This window comes from Strigops habroptila, chromosome 2, assembly GCF_004027225.2.
Source record: "Strigops habroptila isolate Jane chromosome 2, bStrHab1.2.pri, whole genome shotgun sequence".
NCBI lineage: Eukaryota > Metazoa > Chordata > Aves > Psittaciformes > Psittacidae > Strigops > Strigops habroptila.
Genome location: NC_044278.2, coordinates 27,588,825 through 27,611,014, shown reverse-complemented (window position 1 = coordinate 27,611,014; position 22,190 = coordinate 27,588,825). Strand labels below are relative to the sequence as shown.

Genomic DNA, 22,190 nt, shown 5'->3' with positions numbered 1-22,190 from the left:
GTACAGCCAAGCTACAACTTTACAGCCAGATTACATAAACTCCCCTATTTATTAGTGTTGGAATACGTGCCCCATTCTCACAATAATAAGCTCAAATTGTTTCATATTTACACAGGCTGGCTTCCAGCCAGGCTCCAATCTCACAGTGCGTGCAGCAATTTACATTTAAATACTCATAGTGCTTAATATTCTATATTGATTGTTGATACTTGAAAACCTGCAAAGAGCAGACCCAGCATTGCAGGCGGAGGGGAAAGATTAGTTTTTTCAAAACACATTGCCAACACTTGAATGAAAGCCAACAGTCCTCAACATAGCAATCACTCATTAACTTTAGAAGAAATAGGGATGCTTTGTCTTGCCTTATATGTACCATTGGACCAAGGTCATTCACACACAAGACAAATATATACCCACTCCCAGTAGGAGAGTGATGAGTTTTTTAATATTAATAATTTGTTTAATTTTGTTCAAGAAGTGCTTCTTGCCTGTATCCTCTCTCCCTCTGTGCATATTTATAAGGCAGCATTTTACTTTAACTCAGTGGAAGATCACAATTTTATTGTGGGTAAATTGCATTCATGGATAATGAGAAAGAGACTGTAATCACACACCTCAAAGAATTCATAACTATCTTACTTATCTTTTGGAGGCAGTACAAATGACATAGGAGTGCTGAATTAGCTACTAGAATTGCACTGTATTTAAACACTTGGACAAATCTTCAAGTGTTGAGGTCCACTGACTTCAAATAAGCCGTATAAATCTGTACCAGCCGAAGGCATAGTGTTAGAAATCTTGTTCTTGTGCTTATAGATGAAAAGCTGGATCTCAAAGTGTTTCAGTTTTTTATAAGAGCTCAGACCGGCTGAGTGACCTTATGCAAGTCAATATGCCTTCTGGCTTCTTGTCTCTAAACTGATGATAAAAATTTAAGGCTCCTCCTCTGCAGTATTGTAGTGTATGCTGAAATGAGAACATTCAGAGCCATATGTATGGCTACTATGAATAATTCTTGGTAAGTGCCACTCAGGCTAACCACTGGCTTCTAAGTAAGTGAGCCACAATAGAGGTGCTGGCTATTGAATATTTTTCTCCCTCTACCTCCCCTCATCTGCTCATGCCTGACATTAGGCAGGAAAGTTAGTAAGGAGGTTTCTTCAATTCTATGTTCTTCTTGTTTAATACTGAAATAATAATTAATGGCCAAGTAAGAAGATTCATATCCTTTTTGCAATAAACTGTATCAATATAGCATCAATACAAACATATCTTTTAGTCAATAATTTAAAAACGTATTTCAGAATATTTAAGTGCTGAAGCCAAGTATAACCATGAAAAGGAAAATCTATAATGATATCAGTTAGGAGGCTGGCAAATATGAAGCTAACAACTACCCTTTGGGCATGTGAAATATGTTGGGACTGATAAGAGATCCTGTTTAAGCGACAGTAAATACTCATTGCGCAGAATGGTTAGTTGTATAATTGCATATCATTTTTTCAGGTCTAATTCGCCTGCAAGAGCTCATCAAAGCCCCTTCTAGATACAACATTAAAATCAAAATCCGCCAACTGCCCTCTGGGAATAAAGATGCCAGGCCTTTACTCAAGGAGATGAAGAAGGGCAAGGAGTTCTACGTGATATTTGATTGCTCACATGAAACAGCAGCAGAAATCCTTAAGCAGGTAAGGGGGAAGGGGTGAAAAAGCATGACATTCATTTTATATCCTGAAAGTTGTCAGCCTCTCTGTTTTTCATTTTCTGGGAAACACTAAAACTGAAAGCATTTACCAGGTAGGCCAAAGACTTGTTAACGCCAGGTACAGAAGTTGCTACAGAATGTGCAGCATCATCTCAGCACTCCACAAGACTATACGGCTTCACAGAGCCATAAGGACCAGCAGCAGTACTGATGTCTGAAGAGAAGCCCATAGATATCCTGCAGAAGGAAATATGCATTTCCTTTTAATCCTTCAGTTTGTACTTGACTAGGAAGATTGTTGCATTTATTTTAGCTTGTTGTGGTTTAATCAATACAGATTTTATGTCTTCGCCATAAAAAAATGAAAGAACGCATTTTGGAGTGTTTAGGGAGCAGCTCACATTGAGCTATTGCCTCCACAGAGGCTGCACATCAGGCTGAGTGCTGGCTATAGTAACAACAGGGCACTGATCCATCACATACAAGAGCATAACTCCGCATTCACATTCTTGTAAGAAAGCAAGATTTGGTCTGCTGGCACTACCCCATTGAATTTTAAACTCTGGTACAGCAAGAAGATGGAACAGAGACAGTATCAGAAGGAAAATATATATACTTTAAAACAGGAAGAAAGGCTATTGCGCAAGGGTTGACATAGCCCTGGCCTAAGCATGAGAGTTGGACAGCCACACAAGGCAAGGACCAACACCACAAAGCCTGATGTTAATGAGCTGGGATGTTACCAGGGGCACACAAAGAGCGGTGTAAATTAGAATTTACTGTTGTCACTTGTGATATATTTCTAGACAATGAAAGTCTAAAGCACTGGCTCCTGCAATTCATGGAAAGAAAGACAATAATTCCAAGCAAGTAGTACAATGTAAATTTCATTTCCCTTTTTGCTGCAATTTTAGGTATGAGGGGTTGTTGTTTTTACTGTGAGTTTGAAGGGAAACACTGATCCCAGAAGACCACCAGAGAGGTTCCGCTGATCTAAATGCACTGATATGGGCTGTTCCATAAAGGTTAAAACCTATGCTGTCATCCCAGAATGTTTTGCTGAAATATTAAGTTACACAGAGTAGCGGTCTGTGATAACTAAGTAACTAAGGCAACTTACTGGTTCCATTAGTCTGCAGAGCCTGAAACCCTTCTCTCCAGAACAGAGAGTCTTGGTCCTGTGAATATAGACTTGCAGGGTGGTGTCCTAAATCAGATGCACTACAGCTGGGAGTAGCACACAAGTTCCCATGGGCTAGCAGGGTTAGATTTACTGCAGCCAGGAAAGTTGGTCTGTACTAAATTGTAGTATTTTCTTGGTGCAAGTGGCATATTTAAGCTACAGCAGAGCCAGATGCAAGCACGATGTTGGGAATGTGAGGGAAGAGCAAGGGGAGAGTGCACAAACACACAGCCATTCTCTCGTGTGATGGGGAGTGCTCTGTAGCAAGCAGCATTAGCTGGGCATGGGGTGGACAGGAGAGCTGCTGTCCTCTCACATTGCTCCCCATAGGGCTGTCCAAAGGCATTAAAGCATGACAGCAGGAACGAGCTGCTCCAAAATGAGGTTTGTGGGGGAAGAGCTAAACTGACAACACAAATTTGCAAGGATATGCAAGAAGAAAGTACAGATGTCTGGCACGCTGCAGGAGGCACAAAGCTTCAGATATACAGTATGAAAAAAAAAAAAATAAAATAACCTTAATGTCAAAGAAAGAAGAGGAAGTGCTAAAAGATGCCCTGCTAAGACAGGGCAAAGTAGCAGAACAGTTTGTGTGGGAAATGGATCAGGGAGACAACTGACAGGCTGCAGATACCGATAATGCTCTCCAAAGCCTTAAGAACTCAGAACGATGGTGAATGACAGTGTGGGAGAAAACAGGAAAATTAAGAGGTATACCTGTGTATCAGAGCTGTGGGAAAGGAAGCAACATATATATAGAAGAGAAAGAAAGGGAAAATGGCTTTCATAAGAGAGTTCTGTGGCTGAATCTAAATGCTGGCAGCAGTAACTCAGGTGTTGAAGTTCCTCACTGTCAAAGGCAGCTGTAAAATGTGGGGGTGCAGAGGGCTCTGAATTCATGTGGGACTCATCTGATTGTAGGTTAACTACATGAAGCACCATGGTTCATATTCTCATCACTGCACACACAAACCCCTATATAATTTTACACTGAATGAAAATAAGGTATTAAAAAGAATGCTATGGAAATTATTGTAAGAAAACTGCAATATTTGTAGAGAATATTTTTGACTTTGTAAATGATCCAATAGATATTACAGGAAAAATACATATCATTGTGAAGTTATATAAGATTTCTAATAGGAGTAGAAATCAGAGCCAACAGTCACCTAAACCTGTCCCCAAAGCAACAATTCCTTGTCTGCCTGCTGTACTTATAACAATCTAGTAAATGCATAGTAACCTATACAAAAGAACATAAAGGAAGTGGAGATTTGTAGGTTGGGTTGCAGTGGGTATTTTACAGATTAAAAATGTAGCCAGGTCACACAGGTACATACACACAGTTGCTTATGCTCAGTTCTTGTGTCCTGTTCACACTCCAAGCCTGCCCTTCCAGCAGTGCCCATGCCACTGTGGCTGGCAGCAGCAGCAACGGCTCTGCAAGCAGGGGCCACTTGCGCCAGTGCTTAGGGGACACTGGCTGTGGCATGGCTTGTTTCCCAGGAAGGGAGGGCAAGGGATGCCCAAAAGCTCTTTCTTGGAGCAAAAGGATTAGCATATCCAGAATTATGTCCTGAAAAGTTGGCATATGGAGCTGTGATTGGCAGTATGGAGCTTCCTGACCCAGCCGTGTTACCAGGCTGTGGGACCAGCAGAGGTGATCTCTTCACTTGCCTCTTTCAACCTTTTGTTTATAAATTCACACAAAAGATTTCTTCTCTTAAATGGGACTGTCTTGCTTATTTATAGCTTCAACTAAAGTACCACTGAGTCACACTTCTTCATTGTGCACAAGAACAAGCAAATCAATAACTTAATTTAAACAAAATACAAAGCATGCACACAGCTGAATAATCTATTCCCTAAACTCACACATTTCCACTTCTCTGTGACATGGTGCACAGGCTTTCACAGCCCCCAACCAGCTTAATGAGGCCTGGCCCTTTCATCACCCAGATCTGGAAGGAGCAAAAGGAAATCATGCTTATTACTTGCTGCCTTTTCCGATAGTCACTTAGAATTTTCTCTCCATATTCCCTTATGAGGGTTGGTAACCTCATGTGACTGGTGCATGGCAGCTAAGGGAGTTTTCCAGCTTCTGTTGCCTGTACCAGGTAACCACATAAACCAGCAGCTGTTCTGCCCAGTGACCCATTCCAAAGGGATCAAGATATTCCAAAATTACTTGAACTGGAAAGTTACGCCAGCTGGGTTTTCAAACAAGATGTACCCACCAGCAGAGCTGAGGGAAGAAGTTGCAGCTGTTTTGCAGCTCTCATAACCTACTTGAAAATCTTGGCTGCTGGAGCTTTAAAGCTCATAAAGTCTGAGCAAATCATCTGACAAAGAGCAAGATCTGGTAGAGCATTATCCAAACACAGAAGCTGTGTTTTGGGTAACATTGTGATGTCCAAAGTTCCGCTCAGCTTAAACTCTGTAGGAATCTACCTGTTTGACTTCAGCATTGCCTGTCCTGCTTTGCTCTGAGGGTGCCTAGTGTCTCTTTCCTTTCCAAGCCTAGAAATACACATCCCTGACAGAGAAAAGAAGGCACCAAATTTGCCTAAGACCAGCGTTACTCAGTTTCTTACACAAGGAAGTGGGGAACACTTTCTTAAGGAAAAATCTGGTGGTTACAACATTTACCTGAAATATTTTGTGGACAGAGATATAATGCTCTGTCTAGACTAGAGAAGTAATCCCACAAGTCAGTTAAATCTAGCTGTTCCAAATTGCAACCTGTTTTATGCATGAATCTTCCAATATATCCTGCACATACTGTATTTTTCTTGGTACTGCCTTTTTGTATGAGGAACTTAGCTCAAGAGGTTGGGTTGTTCTGGTTAACCTTCAATTCATTCTTTTAATACTCCAAGAGTTGACATAGATTTTACTGCTAGGCAAATTCTTTAAAAAACTTTATGAAGTGCAATGTATATTTACGCAGGTTTAGGACATTCACAGTGCACTTTATACACTTCTGTGTTCATTTTCCCTATGTGACAGATGAAGAGCAAAATAATTAATTCAGTTCTTACAGAAGTATGAAAATCAAGTGTCACCATAATATACTTTTGAGCTACAATAATGAATGTGAGAATATAAAACTTCAGTTCCTGAGTATGCTTTTTCTAGTAACTTGACAGGTAGGCTGAAGCCCACTCTCTGGTAACAAAAGGCAGGATTAGCTCTGTTCTCACTGCTTCTGGAGAAATATCAGTGGCAGAGACATACCTCACAGTTTCTCCTCTCTCACCTATTTTAAAAAGGGGTTGTTGATAGGGGGAACATCCTCTTCTTTCTACCTGGTTACTACTGCAGCTGGACCGCTGCTGTCACGGGGATGCAGGTTTCCAGTGTGTTAAGCCATGACCAAGTAAAGCTGTCTACATAGAGTCCAGGGAAGACCCATAAGCACAATATAAACCTTTCATATTGAACACCTGAGAGGCAAGGAGGCAGAGGGGCTTTTATACATTATAGTATATCTTGCTGATCTTAAAAAACAGTTGTAGTACAAATTAATTGGATAATGAAATGCATTTACTTTATGGTCATGAAATTAAATAATAGCATGAGTGAGGAAAATGCAAAGTTAAAGCAAGCAGAGTATTTTATGCAGTTCCCACTAATATGCTTGACCATCATTCCGATTTCAGTCTGCCTTGAAGGAACACTGACACTAGCTCTAAATGAGGCAGTGATCTTTTTTACAAGATGAACAAATGCAGGCTGAAGCTGGGTTATGAGGCAAGCCAGGACTAGGGCACCCAAAGAGATTGACAGACATAAGAGAAAATATTTTTAGCCAGTTTGTGCCAGCTTAACATATATAATTTGACCATTTTCAGATTCACATTGCAGTTCACGACCCACAGCTAAAAGTACATGTCATCAAAAGATAAGGCCCAGGCTTCTGATCTGAAATGGATAATTAGAGGTCGAAGTCTCTTTATCTTATTTGCCAAGATAATCTATAATCCAACCATATCTGAGCATGGCTGAAGAACAGATTTTATACAGGATAGGATGGGTAGGAGATCTGCAAGGAGAATGTTTTAGCTTGGTTTCACCAGTTTACATTCATCTAAGTTCCACAGTAAGTAAAAGCTATTATTATTTAAATAGGACATTTATCTCAGATGTATAATTATTTGAATAATTATATGCATATTTATTTAAATAAGACTGTGTAATGAAATCTCATTCTAATTTCTTATGGGTAGCTATATATTCATAAATCAGCCTTCCCTTCTCTGTTCTGCACTGCTGTGCTCATTTTCTGTAGTGGTGGAGGACATTAGCTCTGTGGGAAGAGCCCGTACAACTGCTTTGCAAGGTACTTCACAGGCATCCCAAACTGAAAGGAGTCTTTGCTCTTAACATGCTTTTATTATTGTCTCACTCCTGGTAGTTCCTAGAAGCTGCTTTCCCTGTAGCTGCTGTGTTGCAAACATACAGCAGGAGAGAACACCTTACAGCTCTTCTTATACTAATAGGATCATCCAAGTCATTAAGGCTTGAGAGTCATTAATGCTTTGGGGTCTCCAGCATAATACTTAGCATTCATCCTGCTTTTGCCTTAACTTGCCTTCATCTGCTGTATTCCTAACACCATCCATTAGAGTGGGCATTTGGTACTGCCATGAAATCATCATTCACTGGTCATTTTACTTAGTGACCGTATTACCCTAAAACATAAGTTATTATTGCAACGTCTTTACAATCCGTGAATAAAAAGCAGCCTATTTAGGTCAATCTGCAGATCTAACTCATATGTCACAGTGATGTCTAAGTGCTATATAACTGCTAACTAATTATCATCCGTAATGACTGTTAGAGGGGAGGACAACCAGTTAAGTCTGTGCCTGTGACCAGTGCTAAGGGAGTGGGCAGAGCACAGTGGCAGACCAGGGCCCAGCCTGGGACAGATACAACATCAACTCTTATTCCTTAACGAGACCAGGACATTATTAACATGTGTGTGCACTTACAAGCTCCCTTCCAGCTGTCTGTATCTTCATATTTTAATTGAGTCATTGTTACTATAGAAAATACAAAAGTGACACATTGATTAAGTTTTCCTGGGCTGCTGCAATACTTCTTTGGAAGAATTTCAGCAAGCATCTTTCATGGAGCCCTTAGGTGCCAGCTGCCATCACAAACCTGTGTCTTGGTTATGGCAGATAACATTGCTGACTGAACCTTGCTTTTTGTGTGCAATTGCCTTTGGTTTTCAAGGGTTTAGTTTGCTAAGGGTTTCCAAGGTTCTTAGGGGCAAGTTGTTTTGGGGGTTGTTTGGGGTTTTTTTGTTATTGATTTGTTCGGGTTTTTTCCACAAAGATAATTCTGTAGCATGACTTTTGAAATCAGTATTATTCACAAGTTTGTGTGTGTTCTGTTTATAACATATTACTTGGAAATTAATACTCACATAAAAAGATTTAATAAAAAATGTGTCCAGGAGGCAAATACTCCTCTCAGGCTACTACCCTTGGATTTGTGAGGAAAGCAATAACTGGATTACCTTGGATTAGCTAGCTGGGCTGGCTACCCAGTGTAGCTGCAACAGCAGAAGCTAGGTAACGCTTCCCAAACATCCAGGCTACACACTTTATAATCTATCTAATTCTAGTTAGTGTATCTGTCTAATTATTGTCTAATTAATGTAAAGTTGTATTTTAAAACATTATATGGCTTAACATTTTCCTGGATCTCCATCATTTTACAGGCAGATTACAGTTTATATCTTCTGATAACAGAAGCGCAATGACTTAATGTTAGCTCTTCTATCTCAAGCTAGAATTAAAACTGTAATGAATCAATATGGTAAAGCTGGATAGTTGTATCCTCCTATTTACACTTCTTAGTATGAATTTGCTTTTATAATTAAGTAACACCATGGACTAACTGCAAACTTCCTGTAGAAGACCAAATAAATTTAGGCATACAGAGTATTATTTGAGTTCAAACCACACATACAGCTGGTCTGTGCCCCATATGAAGCAAATGGGTTTTTTCAACACAGTATAAGCTCAAAAGAGACCTGCGCCATAAAAATCATGGCTGGCACCTCCTTCCTACAGCAGGTACCTTAGACACAGAAATACAACAGCTCCAGGGAGCAGAATTGAGTCCAGCCAGGTCAGCTGGGAAACACAGCATGCAAAAGTTTCCATTGATGTTATCATATATCATTTTGTGTGTGTAAATAGGAAAGGAACATCAGTCTCCAGGATTGCTAGATTGCTCATTTCTACAGGTAATAAAAAACTCCAAGAAATTGAATAGAAGAGGATTAATAAAATAAGAAATAAAAAAGGCAATTTTGGCATGTATATTCAGTAGAACATTTCAATAAAATACTTGCCTTCTGGCTTGGTTTTTAGTGGCTGGAAATGGATTAGTTGTTTGTGATTAACACTAAGCTATTTTTATTTTCTACTGCATCTTAGAAACTTCAGCTTGTTCCTTTTTTTTTTTTTTCTAATGTGAGGAATTGCCATACACAATCACACAACTGATTTTCAAAGGCTTTTGCCATGAAAGAGAATTTTGGCAAGACAAATCACACTATATTCCCCTTTCTTTCAAACAGCTATTCAGGTACTGCTAAAAGTGTCCTAAAATACTACTAATAGCAGCTGCTTAAGTTACTGTGATCAAAACTGAATAACGTTAACCTTTGTCTGTTTTACTGTCATGGTAATCAATTCTTCCATAGTTTCCTAGTTCATAATTCCTCCTCCTCTTCACAAGATCCCAGAGAGGGCAAATGAAAATGCTTGCATCATGGTAATAGCATGCATGGACACAGCAACAAGCGTAGGTGATGAAGGGCTGAAACTGTAGAGCATCCTGTTATACACCATCAGGGGTGTTTTATATAAGCATTCCCAATGATTTTTGGAGAGGGGCTGAGGGAAAAAATGCATCCCTCTAGAAGTTTTCTGCAATGTGAGGACTGGGAAGAAAAAATCCATCCTCTTCTGCCCAAGGTGGCCAGTCAGTATGCATTTAAATGCCATCTTTACTTTGCAGACCTTCAGAAGGTCTGGAAAATTAATCCAGACCAGAAATCCTTTCATACCAGTTGTTTTGACAACCTCCTGCAGACCTGCATTTCCCAGGTGGAACAAGAGGCATTTATAGAAGCTTTCTTCTTTTCAGGTTTTTTTTCTTGTTTACTTCAGTGAGCACCCACCGATCTTGTTCTCACATGGTAATGCAGAATAAAAAAACCTGCACCTAAGCACTTTTCCTTACAAATTCTGGTTCCTGCAAGTAAATTCCTTTTTAACACTTCTAAACTGCAGACTAAAGTATTTCACTTTTTGAAAATCAGCTTTTTGTTATTGCTAGTAATTCTCCTTGTCCTAGAAGTTTTGCAATTTTAACCTCTTTCCAGAGGTGATAAAAACATAATCTGAATACAATAGCATATTTTTTGCGCCTGAACAAAAATGTAGATTTTATTGCGATCGAGTTTTCATGACCTGTAGCATGTTGTTCCAGAGTAACCCATGCATTTCAAAAGACAGTGCGGTACACTGAAAGCATCCAGAGTAAAGTATATTCACCTTTCAATCTCTTTCAACAGATTCTCTCCATGGGAATGATGACTGAATACTACCACTACTTTTTTACAACTCTGGTAAGGAACACAAAAGATTTGGAGTGATTTTGTTGTTGTTGCAGAAAAGACAACTTAAAATTTGCACTTTTTCTTGATCTTTGTTGCCATTATTCAAGGAAAACCCTGGACAATGAGTACTAACACTCCTTAGTAATACCAGGACTCACAATTTTGTAAGGAAGGAAGCTGTTTTGCGGCGCTGGCTAACACTGTAATACAATGAAAATTAATTGCAGTTTAAATCAGTGTGTTTAAAGAGGAGTCATTGGTACAGGTGGATCAGGGTGAAATAAAATAATGAGTCAATGGCTTTGCAATGAATCCAAGATCAAGCACCAGAGATGGTGTGGTTCACCTCTAAAATCACAGAATCATAGAATGTTTTGCGTTGGAAGGGACCTTAAGGATCATCCAGTTCCAAACCCCTGTCATGGGCAGGGAAACCTTCCACTAGACCAGGTTGCTCCAAGACCCGTCCAACCTGGCCTTGAACACTGCCAAGGATGGGACAGCCACAACTTCTCTGGCAACCTGTTCCAGTGTTCACTCTTTGTTCTGACTAATAAACCTCTATAAAAACACAAAATTACATTGTTATAAAATCACTTGGGAAATTTTATACCAAAAGAAAACCCCTACATTTCTTTTATGGTACAAATGTATAAATTCTCTATAAATACTTGTTTCAGCACATTTTTCCTAAATTTTAACTTATATGTTATATATAAACATAAGTCAATCCATGCTTAAGGTCCATCTGCATTGTAGACTAGAAAGACAGCAAAAAACTGATATTGCTAGAACAGTCCTAGAGAGCTGGATTGTATTGTTTGTGTCTGCTTATTCTTTATTTCCTTTCCGTATAAAATTTTATGTGGGAGTGAAAAATCATTTTGAATCCAATAGTCAATTCATTAGTCAGAAAAGACTCTCTAGTTGTTTGGAACTTGAAGTAGTAGCTTGAAATAGTTCTCTTTGAGGCCATTGTAACATGAAAATTATTGTGGAACTTACAGTTTTATACAATAACTAATACAATAAACATTCTCACATTAAATGGTAACCACCAACAACAATATGCATGAGATAGTACAGAGCACATATTAGAGCAAGCAGTAAGCAGTGCTGGTGGTATCTCGCCATTGTGGTATTATAAATGTTGACATTTTGATGGTTACTGTGGTAGTAAACCATGACCAACACATTTGTCATTTTACTGGCCTGCTGGGATCAGCAAAAAGTTGTTTTGAAAAACAGCCTTCAGGCTTTGAGAAGCAGTTATCGTATTTCCACTGCCTGATAAATACAGCTGTGGAGTGTGCCACACAATTATATCACTTAGAATACCCATTATTTTCCTGCCCTGTAAATGCTGAGCACTGAAGCACATGGGCTTACTGTGCACTAGCCTGACACGTCCATTAGACATACTGGCAGGAAGTCACCTGAAGGAGGCAAGGCAGGAGAAAAATGGGATTCATAAGTAGTAAAAGTTTATTGTTCTCGATATCTGTTGGAATTTTCCTTCCCCGAGCTGAGAAATAAGCTTGACATTGGCCAGCTAGTTCCTCATGTTGGTTTGTCAGAGCTCTAACACTGTTAGAGGACTGCTATAAATTAAAATTAGATACTGCTGTGCAGGTTGTTTGCAAAATAGTGGTGTTGAGAAGAAATTATTTTTTATGTTCCAAAAAGCAGATACATGGTTTGTCATAAGTTTCACATAGCTTTGGTTTATTCAGATTTATAACCAAAGTGGTCATGACTAGGCTTTGAAGGCAAATAGAGCGTTCACCAAACACCAAGCACTTAAGCTTTGGATTGAAAATCAAATACAATTTTGGCCTAATTATAGCTTCTGAACATTTTGCTTTAAAAATACTACATCTGGTTTTGTTTGTTTTGTTAATGGTGATGTAGGATCTATTTGCATTAGACCTGGAACCCTACAGATACAGTGGAGTAAATATGACAGGATTTCGCCTGCTCAACATTGAGAACCCCCACGTTTCATCGGTCATTGAGAAATGGTCAATGGAGCGTCTGCAGGCACCACCAAAACCAGAGACTGGCCTCCTTGATGGCATGATGACAGTAAGTGAATAGCCACAATGATGCAGAGGGGGCATCTACCGCACTTTTCATAATGCCGTTCTATCAGATGTGAACCGATCCCATTACTGCTTTATTTCACAATGCAAATGCTGAAGGAGCATTCCCAAAACAGACTTCCTTTTACTTGCTTCTACACAAAAGTGCATTGGCCTCATGAACCAATGTTACACTCATCTGTGTGACAAACCACTCCCAAGATGTCATAGAGATGAGTGGCAATTCTCCATCACAGTGCCTTCCAGCTAACATCATTCATCTTATTGTTGCCAAATGTATATACTGCTGCCTCATTTTTCTAATAATGTCCAACATGGAGTGAAGAACATAAAAGGAAATAAAAATTTTCATAGCAGGTATACAATTTATAACCTGCAGGGAAAGATATTGTACATGTGGACAGGTAATAGCATTTTTAAATTGGAAAAGTGCCCTTTCTCTTCATTTCCATCATCTACAGCAACTCTGGCTTTTAAGATATAGTTCACAGATAAATGAAAGCTATCATCAAGCCAGGAAATTAGGATTTCCTCCCTACCACTACCCCAAGAAGTAAAGGAAAGAATAGGAACAATTACATGGACAGCGTGACTCCATTCAGTTCTGCGGGGTGAAAGGTTGTCATCTTTTTGCAATATAAGATAATGCATCTTATGTACTGAGTGCAGTTTGAAGTGATATGAAATAGACTTTATTGCAGATGATTGAAGGGAAAATCCTGAAACATTCTAACGTCCTGAAGAGAAATGCATTATGTGTGCTCTCTCTTGCATTTCAAAAAAGTGTTGCTTGTTTGGGCAGTGTCATTGTGCTCACTCATACGCAAAGCAGGGAAGAAAGCTGTCCCTTGGAACTTCTGATGTGAATGCACAAGACCTGCAAGGGTAGCTATTCACACATAGCTATTCACCTGCATTCACCCAACTGTCAAACTAAGAAAAACAAAGTTCTTACTAGACTCTTAAGCTCTCGTTTGTATCTCTGACTTTAATCCTCTCCTTTGCATCTCTATAATCTTTTATTGCCCTTGATGCCCTGAAATAGCATGAGTGCCAGGGAAAGCATCTTTCTAGTTGGCTGTGATCATTTAAATATTCATAGCAAGTTCTGCTTATTCAATTTGATGGAGAACTGCAATACTGCTATATTTCATTACTCAATAAGGTTATGACAAGCTGTGTCGTATAAGGAGATCAGGATTACATGTCCTATTCTTAACTCAGGATTTCTCCCTTCTGTTTCATGCCATATTGTTTGCCCTGATGTCAGCTTCTGGGAAGCCAGCAGGGCATGACCAAGACAGTATTGAGTTCACGTCCCACTTGCCCAAATTGCACACAAAGGCATAGTTGTTCTAATGAGATCTTTTATTTTCTTTGCAATGACTTAAATAGAACACAAAAATCAGAAAAACAAGTTCCAGGACTAAATCTTAGACCCACCCTTTCTTCTCATGAGAAAGTAAGACATCAGTATAAGGCAGTTTGCTTCAGAAGATGAAGTAGGGTGACCTTTTTTGATCCATGTAACCCCAAGCCCTAAAACCAGAACAGTGAGGGGAGAAATAAAAGGCTGAGGAAGGTAATATAACCTCCTAGCTGCTGGATGGCAGGATGGATGAGTAACAAGTTACACAAGCATGAGACTCAAACAGCTGAATCTGAACGGACATGTCCGCAGCCTAATGTAAAATCTGATGTCCATTGTCATTGATGGGAATCTTTTCATTGATTTTGGATCAGGCCTTTAGTCTCTGGGTCCATTTGGAACAACTACCTGTTTTAAGACACTTGACACTGAGAGCTGTTATTGTCTCCTCCTGCTTGACTCACTATTTATAATGTTTTCAATTTACTCTGATTGTGGGAGCATTGTTTTGGGCAAACCCTGATGAGCATGTCAAGAGCATTTCCTCATCTGCTGTATATTAAGATTAGTTGATAAATTCAGATCATATTTGATTGACAGCAGAAACCTCCAATACTGGTAAGACTGATGCTGTTGTAATTTACTTGGGTAAATGAAACAGACAAAGAACGAAATCTATTAATTTCCCAAAGGAATTGCATAGGAAAGGAATAAAAAATGGATTAGCTTTGCAGTTCATATAAATGAGTCCAGTTTCTCATCTGCTGAGCACTTTTTTTTTGTTAAGGCCCCTGCTTAATTATTTAGTAGCTTTACAAGAAAGGTAAGCACTTCATCTTCACAGCATCCCTGTGCATTAAGCAAAACATGGCTATTTCCACCTCACACAAGAGCACTGAAACACAATGCAGGTGAAGGCAAGATTTTTCTAAAACTTCTCAGTGATAAAGGGTGACAGGGCATGCAGTCTCAGATTGAGGCATATTTTTAAACCAGGAAACTCATTCTCAAAAAAACCCCACCGATGCACAAACAGTATCCAGTAATCTTAGTACTATTTAAGTATCTAAGAGCTGGATTCATCTGCCTTGTCTTAGACAACTAGAGGTTAGATGTATAAGTCCAACTTAATCACTGAAAAAGACACCTGAAAGAGACAGTTCACCTTTCTTTAAGACAGTGTGGGAGGTGTGGCAAGGGAACAACCCTAGCAAGATCTCAGTGGGGCCATTTCACATGTTTGTGCCAAAAGCCAATGTCCCTGAGGGCAGTAGACACTTAGAGTAGATAACTGTCTGGTGGGATACCTACCAGGTGTTCAGTGGGACTGATTTCTCTGGAAAGCAGGGCCTGTCTACCCTGTGGGTAAGAAAATCCCGTAAGTGCCATGAGAAGAGTGGCAATGGGGAGCTAGCATGGGCCCCACACACATACCCCCATGCCACCATGCCACACCAACCCGCAAGCTGGGCAGACTGGCTTGAGAACCTGCATGATGCTTTTGAATTACACACCTGGAGGTGCTGAGAGTCTTTGGCAAATCCCATAAGGAAACTGTAGAAGACTGAGTACTACTAAGTGCTTGACCCCAAGATACATCTGGAAGGTGGAACTCGGGATGCTGTATCACCTGAGGCTTCTTAAAACCCCTCTCTGTGCCACAGAGCTGAGCTATCCATACCCTCCTTCCAGTGCTGGACCCAACCTCTCTACCTCTTTCTTCCTGCAGCTATCCAATGTAGTTTACTTCATAATGCTCACCTGAAAATACTCTGAAATTAATAGAAGTTTAAAAAAAAAAAAAAAGAGATTTTGTTGCACCTTAGATTTCCATGGCAAGCCCAGTAGTGGCATTTTCCATACCAGCAGCACAGGAAACTTCTCAGTAGAGAGAAGCAGGGACCGGGTATCAAGATGTGCATTAAAGAAAGCCTTTCTGTTTCTTTCATGCAGACTGAAGCAGCTCTGATGTACGATGCTGTTTACATGGTAGCAGTGGCCTCCCAGCGTGCCTCCCAAATGACTGTCAGCTCCCTGCAGTGCCACAGACACAAGCCATGGCGTTTTGGACCCAGATTTATGAATCTGATAAAAGAGGCAAGTGTAGACCATCTGCTTATGGTCAGCATAATCCTTCCTTTCTTCTTTACTGCACTGGCTTGTGTTGTTGCTCCATGCTCTTTGTCACGTGCTATGCTCTCATTTCTGGCACTCAGATATCCAATTCTTCCTCATATTTCTGGCTGAGAAACACTGACCTGCAGACACAAGGCTGTGGCTTGCATTCTTGCATTCTGGTGGAGACTTTATCTGGTCTTTCAAAAAAAGAGACTGCTAAACCCTAGGTGTGATAAAATCTCAGATTAACACACCATAAGACTTCCAGGATTTTTTACTCAGTTAATGTCTATTATGTATGTTTATAATTTCCAAAAATATGAAATAACTAAAACCAGCCGGTTTTGAAATTGAAAGAAAAGTGAGTCTGTAGCTTTGTCCCTGTTTCACCACTTAATTCTGCTTGTTTTGCCGATTTGCTGGATCAATAATCAATATCCAGGAACTATTGCAGCTAGTATTTCTAAAGAAGTAAATAGCTTCATGAAGTCATGCACTATCTCCTAAGAATACATCACTGAGCTAGCTTGATCCACAGATGTTCTAAGAAATACACATTTTAGTTGAAATACCTTCACTCTTCCAAAAATTCAGTTTTTATTATGAATTTCAAATGGAAACTTTTCCTTTAGGGAAGAGAATAGAAATGAAAATTGAAAAATTCTGTGGAATGTCCTATATATATTTGATCTTTTCCATCAGCTCTTGTCCATGACAGTGTGATTCCTATCAAAGCCACATTCATTTGCATTTGTGTGGGTGGAACAGGATCTGTAGGCTGAGGCACAAGGTAAGAGGTGGCAGCATGTCAGGGCATACACCTGAATCCAGACATATGGCAAGAGCAAACTGAAAGACAAGATATGTGGTGGTTACAGAACATGTAGAAGAGTTATCATCACCTTCTCCAACTTTTCCAAATAAATTTTTCAGAATTGCCATAGGCAATGCATGACATGGTGATTCACCTACACAGAAAGCATTGAAAGTAACTGAAACATTACTTTCCACACAGGATGTTTTATGAATTTTGTTTCCTTGTAAGCTTCTCTCTTTGACAGTATAAAGAAAATAGTTACACCAGTACTCAAGGAACTCACTTAAGAATTAAGGAAGCTTTGAGGTACTTTCATTACAGCAACACAATCGTGGGAATACCCAGAGGAGTCAGGAAAGCAAGACTGGTAAAGATTATTTCTCCCACACTGACATCAGCCATGCTGCATCCAGCTCTCCTACTGGAGAGGAGGTGGGAAGATTGTAGCAGGAACAGTAAAAGACAGGAGAAAATTGTCTAAGAAGTGTCTGTAATAAAGATGAACTTGTCCCTCCCTTCTTCCCTCCCTTCTGATTTAATCTAAGTGGAAATCTTTGTTCTTCTGCTTCTCAGTCTCAAACTAAATGAGGTAGCACTGCTACTCATACAACTTCTGGTGCATTTTAAGAATAATTATAATGAAGTTGAAAGTTAACAAAAGACTTTGTATCAGTGAACACACCTGCAGTGGTGACCCACTTATTTTAGGCAATGCTAAGTATAAGGGTCCTGAATCCTGAGCCAGAAGTACTTTTACCAAGATCACCAAGATCACCTCAGCAGATCCAATTCATAGCTTAAAACAGTTAATACATTCACATTTATCATGTACAGTTAGCTTGTCTTGCATGGAGTGAGATATGTGAGCTAATTACTGATCATTTCACAGATAGCATCTTTCATGATCAGTAAAACACTGATTTAAATGCTCTGAGAGTCTTATCTTTCTGTTGAGGCCAAAAAAGATGGCTGTTAAAAGTAGAAGATAAGGTTTAATAAGACAGTATTACATTTCCCATAAAGGTTATAACAGGTATTGGAAACTAACTAGCAAATACATTTGGACCTCCTTAGTTCGTGTTAGGATCTGGTTTACTCAGCAAGGACAGATGAACTTTATAAATTAGAAATCAAGAGAATAGGTATGGACAAAAAAAGTCGAACAGGCAGAATGACAATTTGGGCCCACAAAAAAACAATTTAACTTTACTATATTGCAATATGGTACTAACAGTCTGTAAAGGGTTTTTACAGACTGGTCTAAAGACAAATATTCTGTACTGCAGTCTAAATAAACAACTTTCAGACAAAGAGGTTGCCTGCAATGAGTCCTGCAGATGCTAGAGCTTAGCAAGTACTTCAATGGTTCCGTGCTGGGCTTTTACATTTAATTTTAGTGGTGATAAGAACTGCAGTCATCTCATTTGCTTTGTGGGCCAATGATATGAAATGCCAGGCTGATGGTAATAGGACCTCAGAACCTCCCTGCACACGAGCAGAGGTTAAGGTGGAAAGCTTTGTATAGCAACTTATAGGCTGCTTCTCTCTTCATCAGCAGACAACAAATTTCACTCTGTCACTGTCCTGCTAGAAAATCAACGTTCAGGTCACATCTAGTCCTCAGATACACATGAGTTAGCTTCATCCTGAAAGCAACTGAATACCCTACATCCTAGGGCAAAATATTGCCATTTGATTCAAGCTGATATGAATGCATGCATATTGGAGTTGATGTCTGAGCATTCAGAGTACATGAAAACAAAAGATGCCTAGTTTTATGTGAAAATACTTCTCGCTCAACCGTAAGGCTTCAAGTAGGTGCAACAGGTAACAGCAGTAGCAGATTCACTGCCTATTTTACTTAATGACTAAGACGAGGTGCTCCCAGCAAGACTATAGGAGAGAAGAAAAAATGTCTAAGGCTACAGAATAATCAATTACAGCAATAAAAATGCTTTAAAGATCTAAAGATCTCATAAGCTAATGCTGATTGCAGGAAACATTTGGAAATTTGCAGAGGAAAGCAAGCCTGACCAAAGCCCCCCAGTCCTGAGGACAGCTTTGAGGTCAGAGAGGTCATCAGCTAGTCCTGAAAAGGAGGATATTACATAAAATAGGCTGTCTGGGATCAAAACTCTTCTACAACAGCTCATTAAGATCTTTTTAATGAAAAGTAATTCCTTGTCAGAAGCTTTTGTCCCTCAGTGAACTAATGTCATTCATATATAACTGACATTTAAATCTTTTAGCTCTTATGAAGCATCTGACCCATGCCCAGAAAGAAAAAGGAGGTCATTGCCTCTCTTCAGAGAGGGAGCAGGCAGAGAAAGGATGATTCCACCTTTCCTAAAAGGAAAACGTGTGTAAACGTGAAACAGATGTTTATAATTGAATGATCAAATTTCCTGGTTGTGTCCACTTTAAAGCATGATATAAGCCCCAAAATAGGGATTGTCTGCCATTCAATTATCATCTAAACCCATGTGAGCTCTCCTCCCTCAAATCCAATAACAATTAAAAGAATGACTGCATAGAGAAGTATTTCAGAAAATAGAGATGCAGACTTTATCTTGAGTGATTTTATTAAATCCCCTCAAACAGGATCACATGCACAAATCTCAAAGATTAAAAGAAATCTAAAGCAGTTTCATCTGCATTTCAGTTTATGTTGTGTTTCTGACAAGACACATTTCAAGCATGTCTAGTCAGTAGAGACCAGGAGTGAGAGCAATCCATCTAAAATTTGCTTTGCATGATTGAATATAGCCTTCCTCTCACAGTGACATTAGAAGCTCTCCCGAATCTTCTGAACTGAACCAATTCTTTGTGTAGGCTAATACAATGACCACAGGAAGCAACAAGACAAGTGGACTTGATCATTCAAGCGCTACCATGTCTGTAAAACTTTGAAGCCTCTGTCTCAACTTATCTGTTATAATTCTTCCAAGTGAAGATGTCCCAATTAGACTGGAAAGCCAATGTCATTCAAATGCTATCAGGCTCAAGAAACTCTTTCCTTAGAATTTATAAAGGGTTTTCTAGCTCTCTGCTAACTGATTCTCATTTCCACAAGTAATAAGTGGTTGCCTTATAGAATGTCTCCAGCCTGTACCAAAGACAAGGATCAGAAAAATGAAGTCCCTGAAGAAGCCTGCTTAAATTCTCACAGAATTTTTCATTGTTAAAGATTTAAAATGAGACCTTAATCTAGCTTATTTATATACAAGGAAGAACGCTGTGAATGTTGAACCAATTCTACAGTTTTTAAAGCATCTAGCACTGCGCAACTCTGGCCTGTGGATGATACTCTGCTTTCAAAGCAAAATTTAAAAAAAAAGACATATATGGTCTGTCCCTGTACAAGAGGACAGTGATTGACGCAGCATCAAGAAATGAAATTATGCAACAAAGACATCCCCATTACCTTAGGTTGTTATTTTTCCTGCTTTTTGAAACCATTATGATAATTCAGAGTGTGGTACTCTGTGTTCTGGTTACATTGGTTATAAATATTTTTATATCATGTTTCTTCTTTACAAAAAAAAAAAAGAAAAAAACCCCAAAACCTTGTGCTGTATATAGGAGAACATAATTCCTGGAATCTTTTCTTCCAAACTCAAGGCATTTAAGCAAATAATAGCTTTGCTCTGTCAAGAAAGAGGCCTCTCCATCAGTGTAATTAGGAAGACTGGGAAAAACAGGGAGGCGTTATCATTTCCAGTCACCACAAAAAGAGCTGGGAAGATCTGCACCACAGGAAAAAAGTCTTGACAATTCTCTGAGCTGAACCACTTCTTCATGTAGACTAATAACCATAGAAATCAAGAAGATGGGTGGACTTAGTTATACAGGGACTACTATGACTGTATATCTTTTAAGCATCTAGCTGAACTTATTTGTAACAATTCTTCTGTGTGAAGGTGATTCAGTGCGTTAGTCACTTGCTAGCCCATACTTGCCTCCAAAACCAGCTGTAGGTGTATCTATCTCACCTGTGCTGAGAGTGTACAAATGATTTAGAAACTCCTGTCTGTCCTGAGGTATCTGCTATATACAAGCTTATTCAAGACCTGGTACATCTACTTTAAGAAACTAGTAGACTTCTCTGTTTTCTCATATTTTTAGTGTTATTTTGCATCTCTCAGATACAGATGGGGTTTTTTTCAGCACATAAGTCTTTAAAGATTTATATGCTTTAAATCTCTGAACTGTTTGACGTATACCCACTTTAGATGGATGGCAAGTTCCTACTCTAATTCTGATCTACCAGTGCAGGTGAGATCCTGCCAGTTTATTTTTCTCTTGGCACAGAGGAAGCAAGCAATCATCCTCAGGACTGCTAGATTTGCTGGGAAGCTCTGGTGCAGGGAACAGAAGACAGAATTAATGAGTTGACAATAGCATCACCACTTCCAGTTTGATTTCGTCCAAATTTGACTGACATTTTGCTAGAGGTACAGGAATGCATAAAGTCTTAACTAGCTGGCGTCAAACCACAGGATGTAATTTTCAAGGGATTCTTGATAATAAATAACTAAATCTAAAACAAACATAGAACATCACTGGAAGAAGAAAGAACTTAAGAGTTTTCATTACAGGAAAAGTACAAGTTTAAAGTAAGACAGAAGGGAAAGCAATCCATCTGGGGTGATATTCATCAAGGGGTTTTTTGGTTAAAATTGGCAGCATCTCCAAACAAAGGAGATCAAAACATCTTGTAAGAGAACAGAACATTTCTTTTGTTTCATGGGCTTTTATTACAGCCAAAGTCAACATGTAAAAGTATTTTCATTGGACTAAAAGTCTACAGAGTAGAATAAAGAAAAAAAAAAGAAGTGAGTGGTACAAGGCTGGATGTCAGAAGACCCCAAGAACTCACCATCTCCCCTGCTGTCTGAGGAAGGATCTGTGTGTCAGTCAACCACACTTTCTGTGAAAATCTCTATGCATGTGACTGCAGAAAGAAGGCAATATTTCAGCTCCAAACCATAAAATAGTATCTATTCTGCTGCATCTTTATCAATGTGGTTTAGTGTTGAGTCAATTACAGCATTTATAAATACTCATTGCAGTTTTCTGTGGGCTGGCTTTGACACTCCAATATTTAGTTAATTCAAAGAAAAAGAGTTATTTACTTTTGTAGCTATTCTGTCTCCAAATAATTTGATATTAGGATTTTGATCCATTCTCATGAACCATTTTTCTTTTTTTTTACTTTTCAAAACTTATTTCTTGGCCATGAAGTAAT

The 22,190-nt window shown here is 39.1% G+C and overlaps 1 protein-coding gene across 6 annotated transcripts in view; it reads left to right on the top strand.

Moving 5' to 3' along the window:
- The window catches only part of GRIK1 (glutamate ionotropic receptor kainate type subunit 1), a 172,379-nt gene that overhangs the window by 100,440 nt on the left and 49,749 nt on the right, over positions 1–22,190 (top strand). For all 6 annotated transcript variants that reach the window (XR_003990306.1, XM_030477715.1, XM_030477716.1 and 3 more), the window contains 4 exons: positions 1,507–1,688; positions 10,492–10,545; positions 12,448–12,621; positions 15,961–16,104. Coding sequence is in view for 5 of the 6 variants with exons in the window: in XM_030477715.1 (XP_030333575.1) it covers positions 1,507–1,688; positions 10,492–10,545; positions 12,448–12,621; positions 15,961–16,104 (554 nt within the window). In the remaining variant the exon portion in view is untranslated. The remainder of the gene's footprint in view (positions 1–1,506; positions 1,689–10,491; positions 10,546–12,447; positions 12,622–15,960; positions 16,105–22,190) is intronic.